This window comes from Rhinatrema bivittatum, chromosome 3, assembly GCF_901001135.1.
Source record: "Rhinatrema bivittatum chromosome 3, aRhiBiv1.1, whole genome shotgun sequence".
In the NCBI taxonomy this organism is placed as follows: domain Eukaryota; kingdom Metazoa; phylum Chordata; class Amphibia; order Gymnophiona; family Rhinatrematidae; genus Rhinatrema; species Rhinatrema bivittatum.
The window spans coordinates 325,092,377-325,114,280 of NC_042617.1; the positions used below are offsets into that span (position 1 = coordinate 325,092,377).

General features: G+C 45.2%; 1 protein-coding gene across 1 annotated transcript in view; it reads right to left on the reverse strand.

The window, feature by feature from the left end:
- ARMC2 (armadillo repeat containing 2) overlaps positions 1 to 21,904 on the reverse strand; it is a 367,472-nt gene that overhangs the window by 225,395 nt on the left and 120,173 nt on the right. The window contains exons 5-6 of the mRNA XM_029595303.1: positions 21,002 to 21,203; positions 3,965 to 4,041 (exon numbers count right to left, since the gene is read on the reverse strand). Coding sequence (XP_029451163.1) covers positions 3,965 to 4,041; positions 21,002 to 21,203 — 279 coding nt within the window. The remainder of the gene's footprint in view (positions 1 to 3,964; positions 4,042 to 21,001; positions 21,204 to 21,904) is intronic.

The following is a 21,904-nucleotide window of genomic DNA, read 5'->3' on the forward strand; positions in this document are numbered from 1 at the left end:
ATGTCTCTAGCAAGTCCTGATGTTACATTTACCCAGTCAATATTGTTGTAATTGAAATCTCCCATTATTACTGCACTACCAAATTGGTTTGCTTCCCTGATTTCTCTTAGCATTTCATCATCTGTCTGACCATTTTGTCCAGGTGGACGGTAGTATACTCCTATCACTATACTCTTACCCAACACACATGGGATTTCTACCCATATAGATTCTACTGAGATACCAATTATGTCTCTCTCATCATTCACTGCTATACTCTCTAACGCTCCCATTTTACTTCTTAGACTTCTGGCATTGGCTTACAGATATTTCAAAGTGCATATTTTTCTTCTATTAACAACCTGCTTTTCAGCTGATAGGGATAATATGGAAATCTTTAGCTCAGGTGATTCTTTACTTATAGGCACATGGACTACTTTTGCTTTTATTGGAACTTCTCTGTTGGGATGTCCGAACTCTCCTGTTTCATTAGTATCCTTCAAAGATATATTCCTCCAAACCATTCACTGCTGAGTGACTATCAGCTTTTCCCCTTGTTCTAGTTTAAAAGCTATATTATCTCCTTTTTAAAAGTTAGCGCCAGCAGCCTGGTTCCACTCTGGTTAAGGTGGAGCCCATCCTTTCAGAAAAGTCTCCCCCTTCCCCAAAAGGTTGTCCATGTCCTTACAAAACGGAATCCCTCTTCCCTGCACCATGTCTCATCCACGCATTGAGACTCTGGAGCTTTGCCTGCTTCTGGGGACCTGCATGTGGAACAGGAAGCATTTCAGAGAATACTACCCTGAAGGTCCTTGATTTAAGGTTTCTACCTAAAATCCTAAATTTGGCTTCCAGAACCTCCCTCCCCCATTTTCCTTTGTCGTTGGTGCCCACATCTACCATGACAGCCGGATCCTCCCCAGCACTGTCTATAATCCTATCTAGGTGACACATGAGGACTGCCACATTCGCACCAGGCAGGCAAGTTACCAGGCGGTCCTCGCATCTACCAGCCACACAGCTATCTACATTTCTAAAAAATCAAATCACCAACTATGATGGCCGATGTAACCCTTCCTTCCTGGGCAGAAGCCCTGGGAGACTTACACTCAGTACGAGAGGACAAAGCATCACCTGGAGAGCAGGTCCTTGCTACAGGATCACTTCCTGCTACACTAGGATGATGCTCTCCAACCAAGGGGCTTTCCTCCTCGAAGGCAGCACCAGGGCTGCCAGACTGGATTTGGGACTTGGCTACTATGTCCCATCAATGTGCCTCTGTCTGACTCAGTTCCTCCAGGTCTGCCACTCTAGCCTCCAGAGATCAAACTCGTTCTCTGAGAGCCAAGAGCTCTTTGCACCGGTGCATATGCAATCTCTCATCGGCAGGTTAAAAAAAAACAAACAAAAAAAACAACACATACAAGACACTCCATACCACTTCTAATCCCCTCACTTTTATACACATTTCATATCTCCTTTGATCCCCTTCCTTATTCTGAACACCCTTCCCACTATCTCCTCTACTGCACCCCATCCAAAACCTTCTCACATTCACTCCTACCTACCCTCCCATCCTCTGACTTTCACTCCATGTCCCCTCACTAGCACCCACAGTAAAACTCTTCCCCCACACATTTGCACTTATCTGGGTGTCCTTAGATTAGTGCACAGCAGCAGCAATGCAGTGTCTCAGGCTGCTTCCTCTTCCTATTCAGCCTAAGGCTGCAGTATTCTATGTTGAACCACAAGGTCCACCATAGGCTGTGCAGTTTAAAGCACAACACTCCAGCCACAGGTTGCTCAGGAAAGTAAGTATTCCAAAGCATCACACTGCTACTGCTCTGAGCTAGTCTAGTCTAAAGCAAGCCTGGATCGGTGTACATGAGTAGGACGACAGGGCAGGGGAAAACAAAAAGTATCGGACCCCTGGTTTCCCATGGAAAATATGCAAAGAAGAAATTCCACAGGAAGGATGATTTTGTGGCACTTCCTGTAGCATCATGGAAGAACAAGGGTCCTGCTAATAGCTGCTGTGACATGGAGCAAGATATGAACCCATTGCTGGGAAGGAAGTTAGTGATCAGTGTTTAAAATGATCTTATCAGAACTTTCACAATTGACTAAGAAAAGAGCAGTGTCTAGCTGACAAGTTAAAATGGAAGAGTTAGTGTTACTGTGAAATCACTTTTTTTTCCCCTGATTATAATGCAGATTTATAATTTAAATTCCTTGTTAAACTTTTCAGTATATTAGTTCTGTATTTGTGACCAATTAGTGGCCTAAGTAAATCAGTTGAAAAGCAGACAGACAATGGTGATCGGTGTAAAAGGGATTCTTTATTGGTGTTAGCCCGACTCTGGCCGAGTTTTGCTCTCGCAGGAGCTGCCTCGGGGGCTACTCTACCAACGGTTGCTTGTGTAATCTCACATAAATAATATGGAAACTTCACACCAAATCAATTGGAATTATAGTAAATTGATTCTACATGGAACAAACAGAACGCCTTTATTAGTGTAGCGGTGTATATTTTGAAAAAAGCCACTCTCGGTGCAGTATTTATCTTGCTCACGTAGTCGAACGTTCGACTATGTGAGCAAGACTACGTGTTCCATGTAGAATCAACTTACTATAATTCCAATTGATTTGGTGTGAAGTTTCCATATTATTTATGTGAGATTACACAAGCAACCGTTGGTACAGTAGCCCCTGAGGCAGCTCCTGCGAGAGCGAAACTCGGCCAGAGTCGGGCTAACACCAATAAAGAATCCCTTTTACACCGATCACCATTGTCCGTCCTGCTTTTCAGCATAATTGATCGGCTTCCGATTTGTTTTTTGAGCCCTAAGTAAATGAGTTGCCACATAATCCTGAGGTTTTGTTTTTATTTTAGTAAAAGTCACTAAGACTACTGACAAATATTTCCTATTTTCATTTAAACAAAATTGGATCAAGTGAAAATGTGGCAACTCCAAAAACAGAGAACCATCCAGACAAAATCTGATAGGTTGAAAGCACCACAATTCTGACTGAACAATATTTGGAGCTAAGCAACTAGATCAAATAGCAAGATATGTCTAGTTAAATCTGCTAGCAAACAGGGGTGCAAAGTGTGTTAGCATTTCTTTATCCCTTCAAGTACCGGTAGTTCTCATTTCAAAGCTGAATGGCCACTGCTGATCAGCACTCATGAAATATTCCAAGACCTGACACAAGGAAGGGCTTTGAGCTTGAAAAGTAACAGTGGGAAAACAGTTAAGTTAGTGGTTTATATTGTATATATATTTTCTATTTAAATGAACAGGCACCATGTGGTCACAAATTCTCTAATTATAGATAATGATACAACAGAAAACAAAGGCAGACAAGAAAAAGTTCAGCAGTTTGTTGCAATTTTTGCTGTCTCCGTGGTTCAAGACTAACCACAACTTTGCATTCTGGTCAAACACACACACACACAAAAATGACATCCATTATTTTATTGGCTGCTGTTTTTAGTAGTTAACAGCAAGAGCCTTAGCAACAGTTTCAAGTTATATACTGTCCACTTTGCACTGTTTTTGTCCAAGAAAAAAAAACATTAATTTGGAGCAGATCTCTCCCTAACAGTGCTCCTTTTCTGCTCTATTAGATAGCAGAGAGTGGAACTTAGAAAAAAAGGCATTTTCCTGGTAACCGTGTTTTAAATAAGCCACTTCACATGCCTTTGAGTTGCTTTGTTTAGATTCAGCTGACAGTGTAGGAGACAGAGGGGAGAGCAAGATGCCAAAATGGTGCTAAGTGTGGTATGGTGGGACACACCATGGCTGTGGCTTGCTCCAGTAGGAGCTGCCCTTGCAATAGGAAATCAGTCTCTCACCCCAAACCTTACCATATGAATGCCACTAACCCCACTAGTCAGGAAGCATTCTGGAGATGATCTGTTCTGGCATAACAAACATCAGAGAGAAAGTAAAGCAGGAAGAACAAAGCGCCCGTCCCGTACCTGTTTTACTGCTCACTTTACTGCAGTCCGGGTTGCTTGGGCACGACGAAGGCCTGCCATGTCTTCCAACCAGGTCACTTAAAAAAAAATGCAGAATTCAACTACTGATGATCAAATATATTTTTCTATACATAAACAAATAAAGGTGGTTTGTTTCTTGTAAAAGCATAGTGCATACACAATAATTTGACATTATGAAAATACAACAGGTTTCTAACTTATTTTACTGTAACAGGCACCATATCTTTCTATTATACATCAGCAAACCCGATGAATACAATACTTATTTTATACCACAAGATGTCACTCTTGTAGACAGAAAAAAAAAATTATAGCTGTTTGTTTAATAACTCGCTCATAGCAACACTGGAATAGGACAGTTCTGTCCCCGATTACAACACATTTCTATTTTTGTTTGATGTGTAAAAAAGTAGTTTTTGTTTTTTGCTGCTCCACTATCGTCTTCACCCTGGTAACACAGAATAGCTTCAGATCCCAGAATCGTTCAGAACAATGAAAGTGATTTCACTTAGGATCTTACTCTGCAGTGTTTACACCCTAAAAAAACTTTATAGAACAGACCTTGCAATTTGCTTGCATTCAGCAGGTCCCTGACTATCCCAATTTGTGGATGTGCTTTCACTTAACAGAAGAGGCTCGCCCATAGGAACAGCTCAGAGGTCAGAGCAAGCTGCCCTGGTCCAAGCTCACACCTAGGTTGTACCAGTTTTATAAAACTCAACGAGAGCTGAGCAAGTGCCTGAAGCCAAGCGGTGGAAACTTAACTGCACAACGCTATGTGAACAGCAGAATCATGCCACTAGTAGAGGCAAATGAATTTGCACAGCAATTCTGCTCAACAGGGGCAGGAGCCAAGTAGGGAAGCTAAGCAATTATGCACTATAATGACAACCTGAGACTCGGGACAACAGATGCAGTCTGCTGACATCACTACAGTCAATCCCTTGCTCTGAACCCAGCACTTGATACAGGCTCCCCTATAGCTCTGCACTCTGTTTCAGCAATATAAGCCGCCATGCAGCAAATACCAGCAGCTGAAGAAAATATTACTAGTGTACACACACACATATCTGCAGATTTTATATCTATTCATTTTCTTGTATTTACACAGACAGAATTTAGAAAAAAAAAAAGCCCACGAACATTTTTGCTCAGCATCTTTCTCTGGCTTCACTGGATCCTACTCAACTGAGATTGTAGTGCATAAGCCCCCATGCGCACATATCCAGAGTTTTTTTTACCCTCCTCCCACTGCTCTAAAAGTTCTTGGTAGGGTGTCACACATCACAGGACCCTTTCAATCTTACCGTGCATGCAAACTCCATGCCACCTGTAGGGGTCGCTGTTGTACACTGACCGGGATTTCTATCCCAAGTACCCCGTCTCGTGAGGGTGGGAAGAGGCAGTGAACACTGCCACCATCCCCCTGCCAACCCAATGAGTAGAAGATGGACTGGAAAACAGACCCAGCTCTCCCACATGAGAGCAGGACACTTGGCTGTGGGGCTGGCCTTTCATAACCCTTATTATCCCATTTTTACTTGGTATTCACATTCCCTGGTTTTATTGTGTAATTTCTGAAAGAAAGAGGATAAAAGATTCTATATACACACATGTATAAAAACACACACACCATTGTAAGTGTCTTCTCGGTGAGCGGACACAGTTTCCCTAAGTTTCATAATTGAAAATGGCAGCTCTTTATGAATGCCTGAACTTGCAGAAGCATGGCGAGTTCAGAGTCTGGTAGGAAACAGAGGCTTTTGTGTTTTATTGGGAGCTCATAAGTTCCCAATGGGATTTTCAGGTCAGGGACTTGTCTATGCATGCTTTGTACACAGAGAATCTTTGTTTTGTTAGGATTCAGATTGAGTTTGTTCTTTGTCCATTTTTGGATGGCTGTAAGGCATGTGCCTAGCTTATGTATAGCTATTTGTGGGTCCAGGTCTATAGGCAGCACAAGCTGGACATCATCTGTATAGACTTAGGTTTCTATGTCAAATTCTGATCAGCTGTGCCAGTAATTTGAGGTATATGAGGGGGACCCCAAGGTTTAAGATCCAAGATACTGATGTGGTATTTGTGAAATGTGCAGACTGTTCCTGTCTGGCAGAAAGGAGTTGAACCAATTTAGAACATGGTTGCTTAGGCCAGTTTCTACTAGTCCAGATAATATGACATTATGATCTACTGTGTCAAAGGCTGCAGAGAAATCCAAAAGCACTAGCCCAGCTACCTTGCTTCTATCACGATATTTCAGAAGATCATCCAGCAAAGCGATGAGGACTGTCTCTGTTCCACGGCCTTTTCTGAACCTGGATTGATAAGGGGTCAACTAGCTAGCCAGTTTATTGAGCTCTTACTGATTATTCTATTAATTTCCCTATGAAAGAGAGACTGGACACCGGTAGTAATTTTCAGGTTTGTCTGGATCCAGGTTTGTCTTTATCAGTAGCTGCACTATGGCTTTTTTTTTTTTTTAAGATTTTTAGGAAGTAGGCCTTCAGTGAAGGTGGAATTTATAATTTTGGATGTCCAGGCTGCAAGTCTATCATGTGCAAGTTTTATTAATATGGACGGGTATGGCTCAAGTGTGTAAGTGTAGAGATAAGACTGCCATCGTTTTATGAGACCTTCTTCCATGATTGGGGTAAATTATTTCCGTACCTCTAAAATATTTGATGGGGTCAAGCTTACCTTTGTCTCAGGGTGAAAGATGTCTTGATGGCGTCGACATAGGTCTTTGATTTTGTTCTCAAAGGAGGCAACTTTACTTGCTGTTAATTTTGATTTAGAGATAAGTTTGTTATGGTGATGGTTCTGTGACAGCATTATTCTCAGCAGGTAAGACACCACCACACTCCTGGCTAAGATTTTGAGGATCCTGGCAGGGTAGGGGTTGGACAAGAGGTTGCGCTTGGGTGGAGAGGGGGATAGGTGGGAAAGGAATCAAGTACTAGGCCCACACTTCTCCTGAAGCATTTTCTTGGGTGGGAGAGGGCCTAAACACCCCAAAGATTTTTTTCATGATTTTGGTTCCATTTTGCAGCTACTTAACCAACTATACTTTGAATATAGCACATGATGCCTAATGACTTTCAAACCTAACTGATGAGATTCAACACAACCAGTCAGATTTGAACTTTATCTGGCTAAAATTAGCCAGATAACTTTAGAAGAGTATATTCCACAGGATGTTTATCTTGAAGAATATTTGGGACAAGTTATCTGGCTAGCTTTAGCTGGATAACTTACCTGCTCACCGGATTTCTGAATATTGGCCACAAGATGTCTGGATTTAATTCATTCATAATAGCCTGGATCATTGCAGATTTTTGTTGACTGATCAGTCAGTCATTAGGCCTTTGTCCACATGTGTGTACAAAGTTGTTTTGTAGGTGGGCCGCTGGTGGCTGTTCCCGGGTTGATGCTAATATATACATGTATGCACATTATGTACACAAACACAGCACTGAGAAAAAAAAGTTTGTGCATCTCAAGTATAATAATGAAAATTACAAGTTCTTAACAAGATACTCCTGTTTGATTAAAATCAGTCTTTTCTTCTTACTCAATAAAATGGGTACAAATTAAATAATTCCATGCTTCTTCAGACAAAATAATGTACAAAGTAGATACAATAAGATTAATTTAAAAGCAGTATGAAATAGTAAATGAATACCCAGTTTCCTTAGCACAATTAATTGCATAATTAGAATTAGCTGCTTAAATAATTAGGTAACAAATCATCCTGCAGAGTAAGTCTGCATGACTGAGTATGGCATCCCATTCTATATAAAGATTCAAAAGGTTTGAGTTTGGTCTTTACCATAAAAGTTAGTGGGAGCTCTTCATGTCACAATCAAAAGAAATTTCAGAGAACCTAAGAAAAAAAAAAAAAAAGCGATGCTCATCTGTGCAAGGTTACAAGATCATTTCTAAACATTTGGGGCTCCATCCATCACTGCCAGACAGTTAAATCTGCAAATGTAAAAGGTGAAGATATGGTGACTCCACTCTTCAGCAGTTGGCCTATCAACTGCTGAAGGGTGGAGTCAATCATCAAGAAGAAAGTGAATGGGAAGGTGGGAGGATAACTAAAAGAAACCCACCTTAATTTCAAAGAGCTTCTGGATATCCCATAAGAATTCTGGCATAAAACTCCTCTGAACAGATGAGTCAAAAGTTGAACTTTTTGGTCACAAATGTTTTGTTTAGCAAAAGCCACACACTGCCTTCCAAATTAAGAATCTTATCCCAACAGTAAAACAGAGTTGGGGGGATCATGGTGTGCGATGCCTTCCTGCAACAGGACCTGGATGGCTTGCCATTATTGATGGAACTATGTATTCTACATTATATCAGAAAAGTCTAGAAAAAAATGTCAAAAAAAATCTGTGAACTGAAGCTGAACTTAAAATGGACAAAACAATGACCCTAAAAATTCACAGTAACATAACATGACAACTGCAGATAAAGACCAAATGGTTCATCTATTCTGCCCAAAAATGTGCTTATGCTAGCAACTGCCACTCCATGCAGGTTACCCTATGTGGAAATCTTACACCATCCCTTTCTTCAAGCCTTTAGGGATCCGCAGTGTTTATCTGATGCCCTATTGAATTTATTAACTGTTCTTGCTTCACCATCCCAACTCAGGCCTCCATCACTCTCTCCATAAAGAAACATTTCCTGACATTTGTTCTGGGTCATCTCCCCTTGAGTTTCATTTCGTGACCCCTAGTTCTATTGTTTCCTTTTTAATGGAAAAAGTTCGAAGATCGTGCATCATTAAAACCTTTCAGGTATCTGAAAGTCTGTATCATCTCTCCTGCACCTCCTCTATTCAGAGGGATACATATTCAGATCTTTCAGCCTCTTCTCATAAGTCTTCCAATGAAGATCCCACACCATTTTGGATGCCCTTCTCTGGACCACTTCCATCCTGTTTATTCCTTCCTAGATACGGTTTCCAGAACTGAAAACAGTACTTTAGGTGAGGCCTCACGAAGGACAAGGGCATCACCACCACCCTTTTCTTACTGGCTATTCTTCTCTCTATGCAGCCCAGCATTCTTTTGGCTTTAGCTATAGCCTTGTCACATTGCTTTGCCACTTCGGATCGCCAGACTATCACACCAAGGTCTGTCACTTGGTTCGTACACATCAATCTTTCCCCACCTATAACATACAACTCTTTTGGATTACTGTACCCCAGATGCATGACTCTTCACTTCTTGGCACTGAATCCCAGCTACCAAGTCTTTGACCACTCTTCAAGCTTTCTTAAATTACTTTTCATTCTCTCTAGTCCTTCAGGTATGTCCACACTATTGCAGATCTTAGTATCATCAGCAAACAGACAAACTTTACCTTCTATCCCTTTTGCCATGTCACTCAAAGATATTGAACTGAACCGGTCCCAAAACCAGTCCCAACACCAATCCCTGTAGCACTCCATTTAACACAGTTTTCTCTTCAGAGTAGGTTCCACCAAGTCATGGTAAATGGAACCCATCAGTCAACCAGTTTATAATCCACACCACCAGCTTGGCACTCACTCCCAAGTTTCTCATTTTATTCATAAGCCTATGCGAGACCGTATCAAAAGCTTTGCTGAAATCCATGAAGATCACATTGACCACTCTTCCACGATCCAATTCTCCAGTCACCCAATCAAAAAAATCTATTAGATTTTTCTGATAGGACCTTCCTCTGGTGAATCCATGTGGCCTTGGGTCCAAGAACCCACCCAATTGTAGATAGTGAGCTATCCTTTCCTTCAGAAGAATCTCCATTAGTTTTCTCACCACAGAGGTGAGGCTAACCGGTCTGTAGTTTCCAGCCGCCTTTCTATTCCCTCTCTTATGAAGCAGGACCACAAACCGTTCTTCTCCAGTCTCATGGCACCACTCCCGTTTCAAAGGATCTATTGAACAGATCTTTCAGTGGACCCACCAGCACATCTCTGAGCTCCCTCAGTATCCTGGGATATATCTCATCCAGCTTCATGGCCTTGTCCACTTTCAGTTTACCTTACTCTTTCCGTACGCTCTCTTCCGTAAACTGAGTTTCATCTACCCCATCCCCAAAATTCAAGTAAATCTCTATCAATTAATATATTCTTTCACCTTCCTACCCATTCCCTATCTCCTCCCCCACCCTCCGCCCCATTTCCTGCCTCGACACCACCCCACCCCCACCCCCCTCCGCTTACCTCCCCTGTTCCTCCCTTTCACAGGAAAATTTCTTCCTAATAATTGCCTATGATAAATCACCAGCCAAATTCTTTAACCGTTTGTTAACCTTTATTAGTCTCGCTACTTAATTGTTCTTGTTGATAACTACTTTCAGTACTCTCCAGTTATAATATTTTGATTTCTTTCCTGTCTTCCAAAGCCCATGTTTTTTGCTCCCTGTTTAATTGTAACTTTATCTTCTATACAGTAGTTTAATGGTTTCCCCTTGTTCTATTGTAAACCGGTACGATAAGATTTGGTCTTGAGCATCGGTATATTAAAAGAACTTAAATAAATAAATAAATAAATCTACTACAGAATGGCTGAAGAGATTGTGTGTTTGGATTGGATAAGTCAAAGACCCAACCTAAAACACACTGAATTTGTGCAAGACCTGAAGTGAGTAGTGCATTCAAGAAAGCCCTCAAATGTCACAGAGCGGAACAGTTCTGTATGGAAGAATGGGCCAAAATTCCTCATGGGCAATGTGAATGACCAATCAGCTTTTACAGGAAACATTTAGTTGAAGTTACTGTTGCTTGAAATGGTGCTATGAGTTATGGAATGAAGGGTTACACACCTTCTCACACAAGGATACGTATTGTTTAATCTTTTTGTTGAACAATATTGTTGAGATTACTTACCTGATAATCTCCTTTTCCTTAGTGTAGACAGATGGACTCAGAACAAGTGGGTATAGAGTGCTCGTGCTAACAGTTGGAGACGGATCTGACGTCAGCACGGGTACATATACCCCCACAGGAAGTGAAGCAACTCAGTAATCTTCCTTACAAAAGCTGTTATGGATATATGTGTACTGACGATCAATGAATTAGTGAAACAGGATTCCCCTGATCGATTGATAGTAGCTGGAGACCGCCAGCGCTTCCAACCGGAAGGCGTCGACACCTGGTAGAGTGGACACTCTTATGTAAGAAAATGACATGGCTTACCTTGAATCGGTGAAACCCATGTACACCGGCAGCCGGGCGGGATGCTGAGTCCATCTGTCTACACTAAGGAAAAGGAGATTATCAGGTAAGTAATCTCAACATTTCCTGGCATGTAGCCAGATGGACTCAGAACAAGTGGGATGTACAAAAGCTTTACTCCCGGACTGGGCGGGAGGCTGCCTGAGGACCGCGTAGGACTGCCCTCGCAAATGCTGTGTCCTCCCTGGCCTGGACATCCAGACGGTAAAATCTGGAAAAGGTATGGAGGGAGGACCATGTCGCCGCCTTACATATCTCCGCGGGCGACAGCATCCTAGATTCTGCCCAAGAGGCCGCCTGCGCTCTGGTGGAATGAGCCTTGACCTGCAGAGGTGGTGACTTCCTGGCCTCTACGTAGGCCACTCTGATAACTTCTTTGATCCAGCGGGCGATGGTGGGCCGAGAGGCCGCTTCCCCTTGCTTCTTCCCACTGTGAAGGACGAACAGATGGTCCGTCTTTCGTACTGCTTCTGTCTTTTCCAGGTATCTGGGCAGCAATCTGCCGATGTCGAGATGGCGTAGCAAACGCCCTTCTTCTGATTTCTTCAAACCCGCCGTGGTTGGCAAAGATATGGTTTGGTTGAGGTGAAATTGTGAGACTACTTTAGGTAAGAAAGAGGGAACCGTGCGAAGATGGATAGCCTCTGGAGTGATTCTGAGAAAGGGATCATGGCAGGACAGCGCTTGTAGCTTAGAGATGCGGCGTGCGGAACACACTGCCAGCAAGAACACCATCTTCAAAGTTAGTGAACAGAGAGACAGGCCCCGAAGGGGTCTGAAGGTGGATCCCGCGAGGAAATCCAAAACTATGTTGAGGTTCCACAAGGGCACTGGCCACTTCAGTGGCGAACGAATGTGCTTGACTCCTTTCAGGAAGCGGGAAACATCTGGGTGCGTGGCAATGGTCTTGCCATCCCTCCTGGACCGTAGCAAGACAGCGCAGCCACTTGAACCTTGATGGAGCTTAGGGAGAGACCCTTCTGAAGTCCATCCTGCAGGAAATCCAGAACCATAGGGATTGTGGTCGCATGTGGATTGGTGCCATGAGTGTCGCACCAGGCTTCAAATACACTCCAGATCCTTATGTAGGTGAGGGATGTGGAAAACTTGCGAGCTCGGAGGAGTGTATCTATCACCGGCTCTGAGTAACCTCTTTTCTTCAGTCTAGCCCTCTCAATGGCCAGACCGTAAGAGAGAATTGAGCCGGATCCTCGTGGAGGATGGGACCTTGACGTAGCAGGTCCCTGAGAGGAGGCAGGGGAAGAGGCTCCCCTGTCCGCGTACCAGGGTCTTCTTGGCCAGTCTGGTGCCACTAGAAGAACTAGGCCTCTGTGCCTCTGAAACTTGTGTATAAGGGCACCCAGCAGGGGCCACGGAGAAAAGGCGTATAGCAGGGTCCCTGGAGGCCATGGCTGAACCAGGGCGTCAATCCCGTGAGAGAACGGATCTCGCTTGCGGCCGAAGTATCTGGGTACTTGAGCATTGGACCTGTCCGCTAGTAAGTCCATGTCTGGAGTCCCCCACTGATCCACAATCATCTGGAAGGCTGTGGGGGACAGCTGCCATTCTCCCGGACTTAGGCTTTCCCTGCTGAGGAAGTCTGCCGCGGTATTGTCCCTTCCGGCAATGTGGACGGCGGAGATGTCCTGGAGATTCGCCTCTGCCCAAGCCATCAGCGGAGCTATCTCTAGGGACACCTGTTGGCTTCTGGTTCCGCCCTGTCGGTTGATGTATGCCACCGTGGTGGCGTTGTTGGACATCACTCTGACTGCTCTGTTCCTCAGTCTGTGAGCAAATCGCAGGCAGGCTAATCGGACTGCCCATGCCTCTAGGCGGTTGATGTTCCACCCCGACTGTTCTCTGTTCCACCGCCCTTGGGCGGTGAGCTCTTCGCAGTGTGCTCCCCATCCGCTCAGGCTGGCATCTGTGTTGAGCAGAGTCCACGTGGGGGCGGACATCTTCGACCCCCTGCTCGTGTGGTTGGACTGCAACCACCACCGTAGCTGGGTCCGCAGTCTGGCTGGTAGAGGTAGATGCACGGAGTAATTCCGGAAGCGTGGGCTCCATCGAGAGAGGAGGGAGCGTTGTAGTGGTCTCATATGGGCCCGCGTCCAGGGTACCACCTCCAGGGTGGATGCCATGAGACCGAGAACCTGCAGATAGTCCCAAGCTATGGGCCGGCTGGCTCCCATCAAGGACCGTAGATGCGTTTGGAGTTTTAACCTTCTCTTGGCGGTGAGGCTGACTTTGTCTGCCTGGGTGTCGAACTGGACTCCCAGGTATTCCAGTGATTGGGAAGGCTGTAGGCAACTCTTGCTTAGGTTGACTACCCATCCCAGGCTCTCCAGAAGGGCAATGGCTCTCCTCTCGCGAATTCGCCCTGATCAGCCAATCGTCTAGGTAGGGATGGACAAGGATTCCTTCCCGTCTGAGCGCCACTGCCACCGCTATGATCACCTTGGTGAAGGTCCACGGCGCCGTGGCTAAACCGAAGGGCAAAGCCCAGAATTGGAAGTGTCGTCCCAGAACCTTGAAGCGTAGGTAGCGCTGATGGTCCCGATGGATCGGGATATGCAGGTAGGCTTCTGACAAGTCTAAGGCCGTGAGGAATTCCTCTGGCTGTACTGCGGTCTTGACTGAGCGCAGAGTTTCCATGCGAAACCTCGGGACCCTTAAGTATCGGTTGACTGACTTGAGGTCCAATACGGGCCGGAAAGTGCCCTCTTTCTTGGGTACCATGAAGTAAATGGAATAGTGCCCAGAATCCATTTCCCATGCAGGTACTGGGATTATGGCTTTCAAGGATAGGAGCCTCGCCAGGGTAGTTTCCAATGCTGCCTTCTTATGGATTGGACACGGAGATTCCACAAACCTGTCCGGAGGGATGTGATGGAAGTCCAGACAATACCCCTCTCGGATGATGGCGAGGACCCACTGGTCCGACGTAATCTCGACCCATCTGGGGTAGAAGAGGGTTAACCTGCCCCTATGGCTCCGTCCCCCGGATGGATCGGCTGATTCTCATTGTGGGGTGTGGCTGGGACCCAAACTCGAGCCGGCTCCCCTCTTGTGCTGCTTGGTCCGAAAGGATTGGTTCCTGGCCTGAGGACGAAGTGCCTGGTAGCGACTCCTATAGGGAGTGAAGTGTTGGGAGCTTCTACCTCTGGAGGGCCTCGGAAAGGTGCACTGGTTCCTCTTGGACCTGTCTTCCGGCAGTCAAGGTACTGGAGAGGCACCCCATGTGCTGGCCAGTTTATCTAGGTCGCTGCCGAACAGAAGAGACCTCTTGAACGGCATTCTAGTGAGACGTGTCTTAGAAGGAGCGTCGGCTGACCAGTTCCGTATCCAGAGCTGCCTCCTGGCTGCTACTGAGGATGAGAACCCCTTGGCTGTCGTACGGACTAGGTCGGAGGCGGCATCCGTAAGGCACGAGAGAGCTGACTCCATGTCTGCTGCCGGCGCATTGTTCCTGACCTGTGACAAATAGGAACGCGTTACCACTCTGCAGCAGGTTGCGATTCGCAGAGACAGAGCTGCCACCTCAAAGGTTTGTTTCAGGATGGCGTCCAGGCTTCGGTCATGAGCCTCCTTGAGGGCCGCCCCCTCCACTGGAATGGTAGTGCGCTTGACCACAGCGCTAACCAAGGCGTCCACCTTAGGGCACGCCAGCATATCCTTGATTGCCGGGTCCAGGGGGTACATGCCAGACAGGGCCCGACCCCCTTTGAATGAGGCCTCCGGCGCATTCCACTCCAAATCGATCAGCTGTTGCGCCGCTTGCAGGAAGGGGAAATGGCGGGCTGTGGGACGAAGACCCTCCAGCAGGGGGTTCTGCGTGGATGCCTCCATGGTACTGGAGCCTGGAATAGCCAACTCAGTCAGGCACTGAGAAACCAGGTCGGAGAGATCTTCCTTGGGAAAGAACCGCCTCATAGTTCAGTATGGCTCTATCCCCGGGGGAAGGTCCCCCTCCTCGGGGGGTTCGGACTCGTCCTCCGAGACATCAGGGTTCACATGAGCCGGACTGCCCGGAGGCGTGTGCCCACGATAAGGGCAAGAAGGTCCAGGGGCAGGGTCAGCCGGAGCGGCAGCAGGGCCTGGACGGGAAGCTGACTGCATCTGTACAAAGGCATGGATCCCCTTAAATAAATCCACCCAGGAAATGGAAGCGGTCTCTAGCCGTCGGGGTACCAGGTCCCCCGGGATTCCTGGTTGTTCGAGACGGCCCGCTAGATCCGGGGTGGCCCCTGGGGAACTGTCGGGAAACCTCAGTTGAGACTAGTCCTGGCCCGAGGCTCCCACGGCCTCCTCACATTGGGCACAAAGGGAGTCTGGCTCCTCGCTCTGCGTGGCTCTAAGCTGGCACGCTGAGCAGAGGCCGAGAGCTTTCACGCCGGAATCAGGAGGTGCCGCCACTGGAGACGCCGGGGCGTTTAAATGTTCCATCGCATCTTGCGAATGCAGAGCGCCAGCGCTTATGCTGCCAATAATATGCGCTCAATAATATGCCTTCAGCAATATGCGCTCAACAATAATATGCGGTCAGCAATATGCGCTCAATAATATACAATATGCGGTCAGCAATATGCGGTCAGCAATATGCGCTCAATAATATACAATATGTGCTCAACAATATGCGTTCAGCTAATATACAACATGAACATATGCTTAGCAATATATATGCTGCGTTGTGCGCCCATCAACAGGCGCCTATCATGGGCGCTCAATACCTGAACAAGGCAGACAAAATGGCGATCTCCACGGCGTGCCACATGCAGGCAACGCCACCGATCCTCGTACCTCGGAGACCAAAAAGTAAGAGATGTACGCCTTACCTGATCCTCGGCGCTTCCCGGCTGTAACCCGGGCGGTCTCCGGCTGCGGGGGGAGAGGGGAAATACCTTCACCGCCGCACTTGAGGAAATGCACCCGCTGCCTCTAAGCCACCGAACTCGTCTCGCTCGGGGCTAAGTCCACGCCGGGACCGAGGCACCTCTCAGCCAGGCCCGAGCCCTTCTCGCTCGGGGGCTAAATCCCTGCCGCGATTCGGCCACCGGACCGAGGCGTAGACCTCCGAGGGATCGCAGAAATCACCCCGGGAAACTCAACTGGGGGAGGGACCCGAGGGTATCACCGCAGGAGTGCGGGGCTCGTCTTCTGAGAAATTTGGAAAGTAGAAAGTAGATTTGGAAAACACGCTCAGCGAGCGTGCAGGCGCTCCAAACTGCTTTGGAGACGGAAATTACTGAGTTGCTTCACTTCCTGTGGGGGTATATGTACCCGTGCTGACGTCAGATCCGTCTCCAACTGCTAGCACGAGCACACTATACCCACTTGTTCTGAGTCCATCTGGCTACACGCCAGGAAAATATCTTTTTTATCTTTTATTTAAAGGGGTTATCTTTTTCTCTTAACAGGGTTTAGATTAGGATCTAATCATGTTTTGAGTACAAATTGTGCTAAAATACAGTACATCCTGGGGGAGGGAGGTTCACAAACATTTTCTCAGCACTATATTGCCTGCCAAAGGCTGAAATGAAACCTTGCACTTGGCTGAAGATTTCAGCACCCTCAGATGTCAGAGTCATCTACCATGGAGTATGCTGTCATATGAATTCCTTCCAAAATCTAAAACAAAATCTTTGCAAGCCCAAGACACAGTCAATCCAAACCTATGCTTCCTACTAACCACAGGGGAAGTCTTAGGACCAAAGCGTTAATCTTGCATTCAATAAATAACTGCCAACGTGCCATCCATAGCACCCCAGCTATCAAACTGCATTAACTTGCAGTTCACAATTGTCAAGATTTAACTGCTACATAGCCTCCTCGCCAGTAGGAGCTCTCACTGGGCCCACTCCACCCTACTCTAGCCATCGCCTTGAAGGCTACAAGACACCACAAGTCAAGCCCTGTAAGAACTTTCCTCACAGATGGCTCGGTGCCTCGTCAGAGTCAAGCTCAGCTCTTTCTTCTAACCCAGCTTGCATTTAACTAGCCTTGCCTGGTTCCAGTTTTCCTGCTCTGTTAGGTCTTCCAGTGGCCTAATCCTTGTTCTTGTGTTCCTTGTCTTATTTCTGACCCATCTTCTGTTTTTTTTTTGTCCCTGTGATCCTTGTCTGTTTCCTAGCTGTGCTCCTGTCTTGTTCCTTGTGGGGCTTCTAGTGGTCCTTCTTGCCAAATGTGTCTAAGTCTCCTGGTGGCCTAGCTTATTTGTGTACTCTTTAACTCTTGTCTTGTCTTGCCCTGCACTTGATCTGGTATAGCCTGTTCAGGCCTTGTCTTGTTCAGTCCTGTTCCTGTCTTGTCTCTTCTTGCCTTGCCATGTTCTAGCTTGCACTGCATTGTCTTAACTCTTCTGTTTTACCCTGTCCTTGCTGTATGCCTAATTACCTTACTCCTGCCTGTATGTTTTTTCCCTGTCCCTGCCTTGTCCTTCTATGCTCCTGCCCTGCTTACCTTACCTTCCTCGGACTGATCTTTGTTGCCTGACCCGGACTGTCACTAATCCTTACCTCTACTTTATCTCTGCTTGCCCTGAACTCTGCTTGGACTTCAACTTTGTCTGAACACTGCCTACCTTCACCATAGCCTGCCCTTTCACAAGAAAGTCCTGCTAGCCACTAGAACCTACGGTACCAAACAAGGCTGGACAGGCTGAAGACCCTGTCTTGCTCTGCCATAGGGCCCTGCACTACTCCTGCTGGGGTATTCCCCTAACTGGCAGGACCCCCCCCCCCCCCCCAATGACAATATTGTTAGCAGCTATGGCTTCCTACTGTTAAAACCTATCACTATGGTAGGTTGCAGAATAGATCTTTTTCCATGGTAATCCCCAAGTTATGGAATGAGCTACCTCTGTGGATTAGAGAGGGAAAAGATCCAATGTGGTTTCGTCAGAAATTGTAAACATGGCTGATGATATCTGAGGGAGCTGTAGATAGATCTAATGCTAATAGGTGAAGAATATTTTTGTACTATGTGATATGGAGGGGAAGTAAATTATATATGGGATATTTTATTTTTAATGTGAATTTAGTTTATTTTATTCATGTAGGTTTATTGTCGATTATATATATTGTTATATATTACTTTATGTGCTTCACTTTGCTTTTCAGATTTTACAATAAAATCACCCAATTTCATAAATTTATTAAATAAATTAACTTATTCAAATTTACTTGCTTAAACAAGATTTAGTCAAATATTTTAGTGAGAAAAAGGCTAATCATGTTAAGCTTCTACCAAATGGTTTGAGCTGCAATCTCTTCATTTTATGGCTTCAGTGACCATAAGATTTGCATTATGGAAAGCAGCTAATGTGAATCAGATACAAAAAGCAAATACACCTTTCAGGCTGTATAGTTTAATCCAGGCTACTTAAAAGTTCAGGTATTTAAATTACTCAGCTAGCAATATTTTCTTTAGCTAATCAAGGTGCTTCATCAGACAGCATTATAACCATTTTCTGCCCTGCTTCAGTGAGCAAACAGCGCTTGAGTTTGGCTGAAATGTGAATATAAGGTAACGGGAGGATACCATGACAAAAAGAAAGTTGTTTTTCTTTTAAATTTACTTTAGTATCATAATTTTCTAAGCACTGTGCCTCAATCCAGAATGTCTCTTTATTCATGTATTTCCTATACGTGCTCTTGTATTATCTAACAATGCAGAGCTTGCCCCGTTTGTGTGGATACACATGCAGTTTTTCCTCCCAGTGCCCTATACACATGGCTGAAGTGGCTTCAGAAAGAGTGAAAGGTGTAGTTTTACCCAAAACTAGTGATTTTAAGAAAAATAAATGGCAGAAACTAAAAAGTTGCAAAAAAGTTTGTTGAACATTACAGCAGCCACTGAACTCAGGTTAATCTGTCAAGTGGTCAGTATGGGTATAGGAATCTCCTGTGGGACCCGGAAAGCACTGACCCAAGGATCCTTCTCCCTGAACCACAGGACAGCATGGAACCAAGGGATCTCCTCACTGGGGCCCCTAGAAGAGACAGGAACTGGGATGAGCCCAGAGATGGTCTCCCTATGCCACAGGAGAGAGACTGAGCACAGAGTTAACACAGTGAGGGGTGGGGCAAGGCCACCATTAGAAGCCCAGGAAGCAGAGATTGAACTTTCACAACATCACAACCAGGAAGCATTAAATTTTATGCTGTAAAGCTAGTAAACCTGCAACTGTTACTGAATGGCAACCCGGCCAATAAAAAGGCTTGGATAGACATAGCGCAACCTGGTTTGGGTAATACCCACTAAGAACATTTATTTATTTAACATCTTTTATATACAGGTATTAGTAGGGACATCATGCCGGTTCACAATAAACAGCAGAACTGAAATTACATAATAACAAGGGAGCGTAACTAGGAGGGGGGGGGATAGGATACCCAAAGTCTTATCGGTATTATAAAGGAAGTGACATCCCAATACTGATTTCTCTCTTAGAGTATAGGATTCCGTGCTGGGGCAGATATCTATAACATTCTCACTTTAATGTCTAGTAAAAACAATGTATTTCCCCAAGAACTGATTCAAGTATTTATTCAGTTGGGATAAAGTCAGATCAAATGTATTAGAACAGCTCAAAGTTGGTACTTTAATCATCTGTATCCAACAATCTTCGCTTTTCCACTCTTAGAACTTTTTCTCCACATGCAGATTATTTTCCAGATTGTAAGGAAATCAATGAGACTCTGAACTCTCCCTTCCAGCCGCCTACTGTGGAAGGTATTTGCAGCAGATTAACATCTAAATTATACACAAAATGTTAAGGGGTAAAACGTCCCAAAATCTGTTCAAAGAAAAGGATCTAAACATTAAGGAGTAAATTTTCAAGGTATTTGTCTAAGTAAGGATTTAGTGAACTAAATCAAAGCCTTTGAAATTTACCCTGCAGAGCAGTCTAAATTTAAACTACTGAAACCTTAGACAATCCAAGGGGCAGGGGTTCAGGTGGGCAAAGAGGCAGCTAATGTTGGTTTTCAGCACTAGCCATTTAACTTGCCCAATTATATCTAGGAGTAAATTAGCAGGCCTAAATGATCCCCTCATCCCCTGTGCCCCAGGACCTAAGAACATAAGAATTGCCATACTGGGTCCAGCCAAGGGTCCATCAAGCCCAGTATACTGTTTCCAACAGTGGCCATTCAATAATCCCTCTCTCCTACTCACCAAATCCCAACAGACAAAAAAGCCTTCCAACTGTTTAGTTACCCTCCTCCAATCTCCCAAAATTCCATGGGGAAAACATACCCCCCTCCCTGGTCACCTTTAAATTCCAACAGAACAAATTCCGGTTCCTTTGGATCAGCCATTGCCTTACCTCTTTCCTTCAAAGTACTGGCAAAAAGGTTCCACTGATTTTGACAGTCAGGGGAAGGAAAGAAGGTAGTGGCCAATGCAGAGGGAAGTTTTTCTGCCAGAGCTTGGGAGGAGGGAGGAAGGAGGGAGGAGGATGGGAAGAATATGTTTTCCCGATTAGTGCTTTGGGTGATGGGTAGGAGAGAGACTACCTAGTGGTAGGGGTTACAGGAGTGAGAGTGGCTGCAGACTACCAAGAAAGAAGGCTGGGTTAGCTTCATAAGTGATATTAAACAATCTGTATATCAAATGCTAAGCAAGTGGAAAGCTAGTAGATAAGAAAATATCTAAAACTTGGTGTATAAAAAATTGTGCATAAGTCTACCTCATTCTCTAAGGCTTTTCTCCCAAAGACCTTGCTGAATCAGGCCCATGTGTGTTCCTGTAATTAAATAGGTTTAGCTAAAGGCAATACTTACCCTGTACTCATGTGCTGAGGTGGAGCTGATCTTGCTATTCCTTTCCCAATGATCTGTTTTTCTCTTTTAGGCTCCGCGTGCTCTGTTAGCTGACTGCCATCTTTACAGTGGTTGTGTACATTCAGGTCAGCTAAGCGGCCTACATCTCCACCTGAAAGGTCGGTCTTGAGAAGCGGTCCTTCTAAACACAATCTTTTCTTCACTGTAATGGTCAAACATAACATTACGTAAGAACACTCATGTACATGCATGTTGATGAGGCTATTATCTATTCCCCCCGACGCAAAAATAAATAAATAAATATGTGCACCCGAAGAGTACATTTTTACTTGCCAAAATTAATGCCTGCTTTTCAGTAGTTCCTCCGACTTAATATCGTGGTGATATTAAGTTGGAGGAACTAAAAAATTCAAGATGTCCCCCCCCCCAAAAAAAGTGCTGGCAGTCAGGTTAGGAAAAGAGACTCAATTAACAAAGTGTCCATTTTCCTAACCCGCAGACAGCCAATTCTCCTGGGCATCTGCTGCCAGCACAGTTTCCCCTAGCGCCTCCTTTTTCTTGTGGCAGCCCAGTTGCATTTTGCATCTGGTGCCCCGGAGCAGTGGATCGGCACCCATTTAACATGCGCCAATATTGCATCGGCCTGTTTTATAAGTGATGGGGCCTCCCCTCACCATAGCCTTTTCCCTACCCTCTCTCTCTCCACCCTTATCTCAGACCCACAAAGTTGTTTTTTGTTTTTTTTAAATGTTCTCTTTATTAAAAACAAGGAAATTGAAGGCTGGTCCTCTGAAAATTGGACTTTTAAATGCCTGGTCATCCAAATCTAAACAACTGCTTATTTGCAATATCATTTTAGAATACAGGTTGCAAGTTCTCTGGATTGATGATAGGGACTTGATT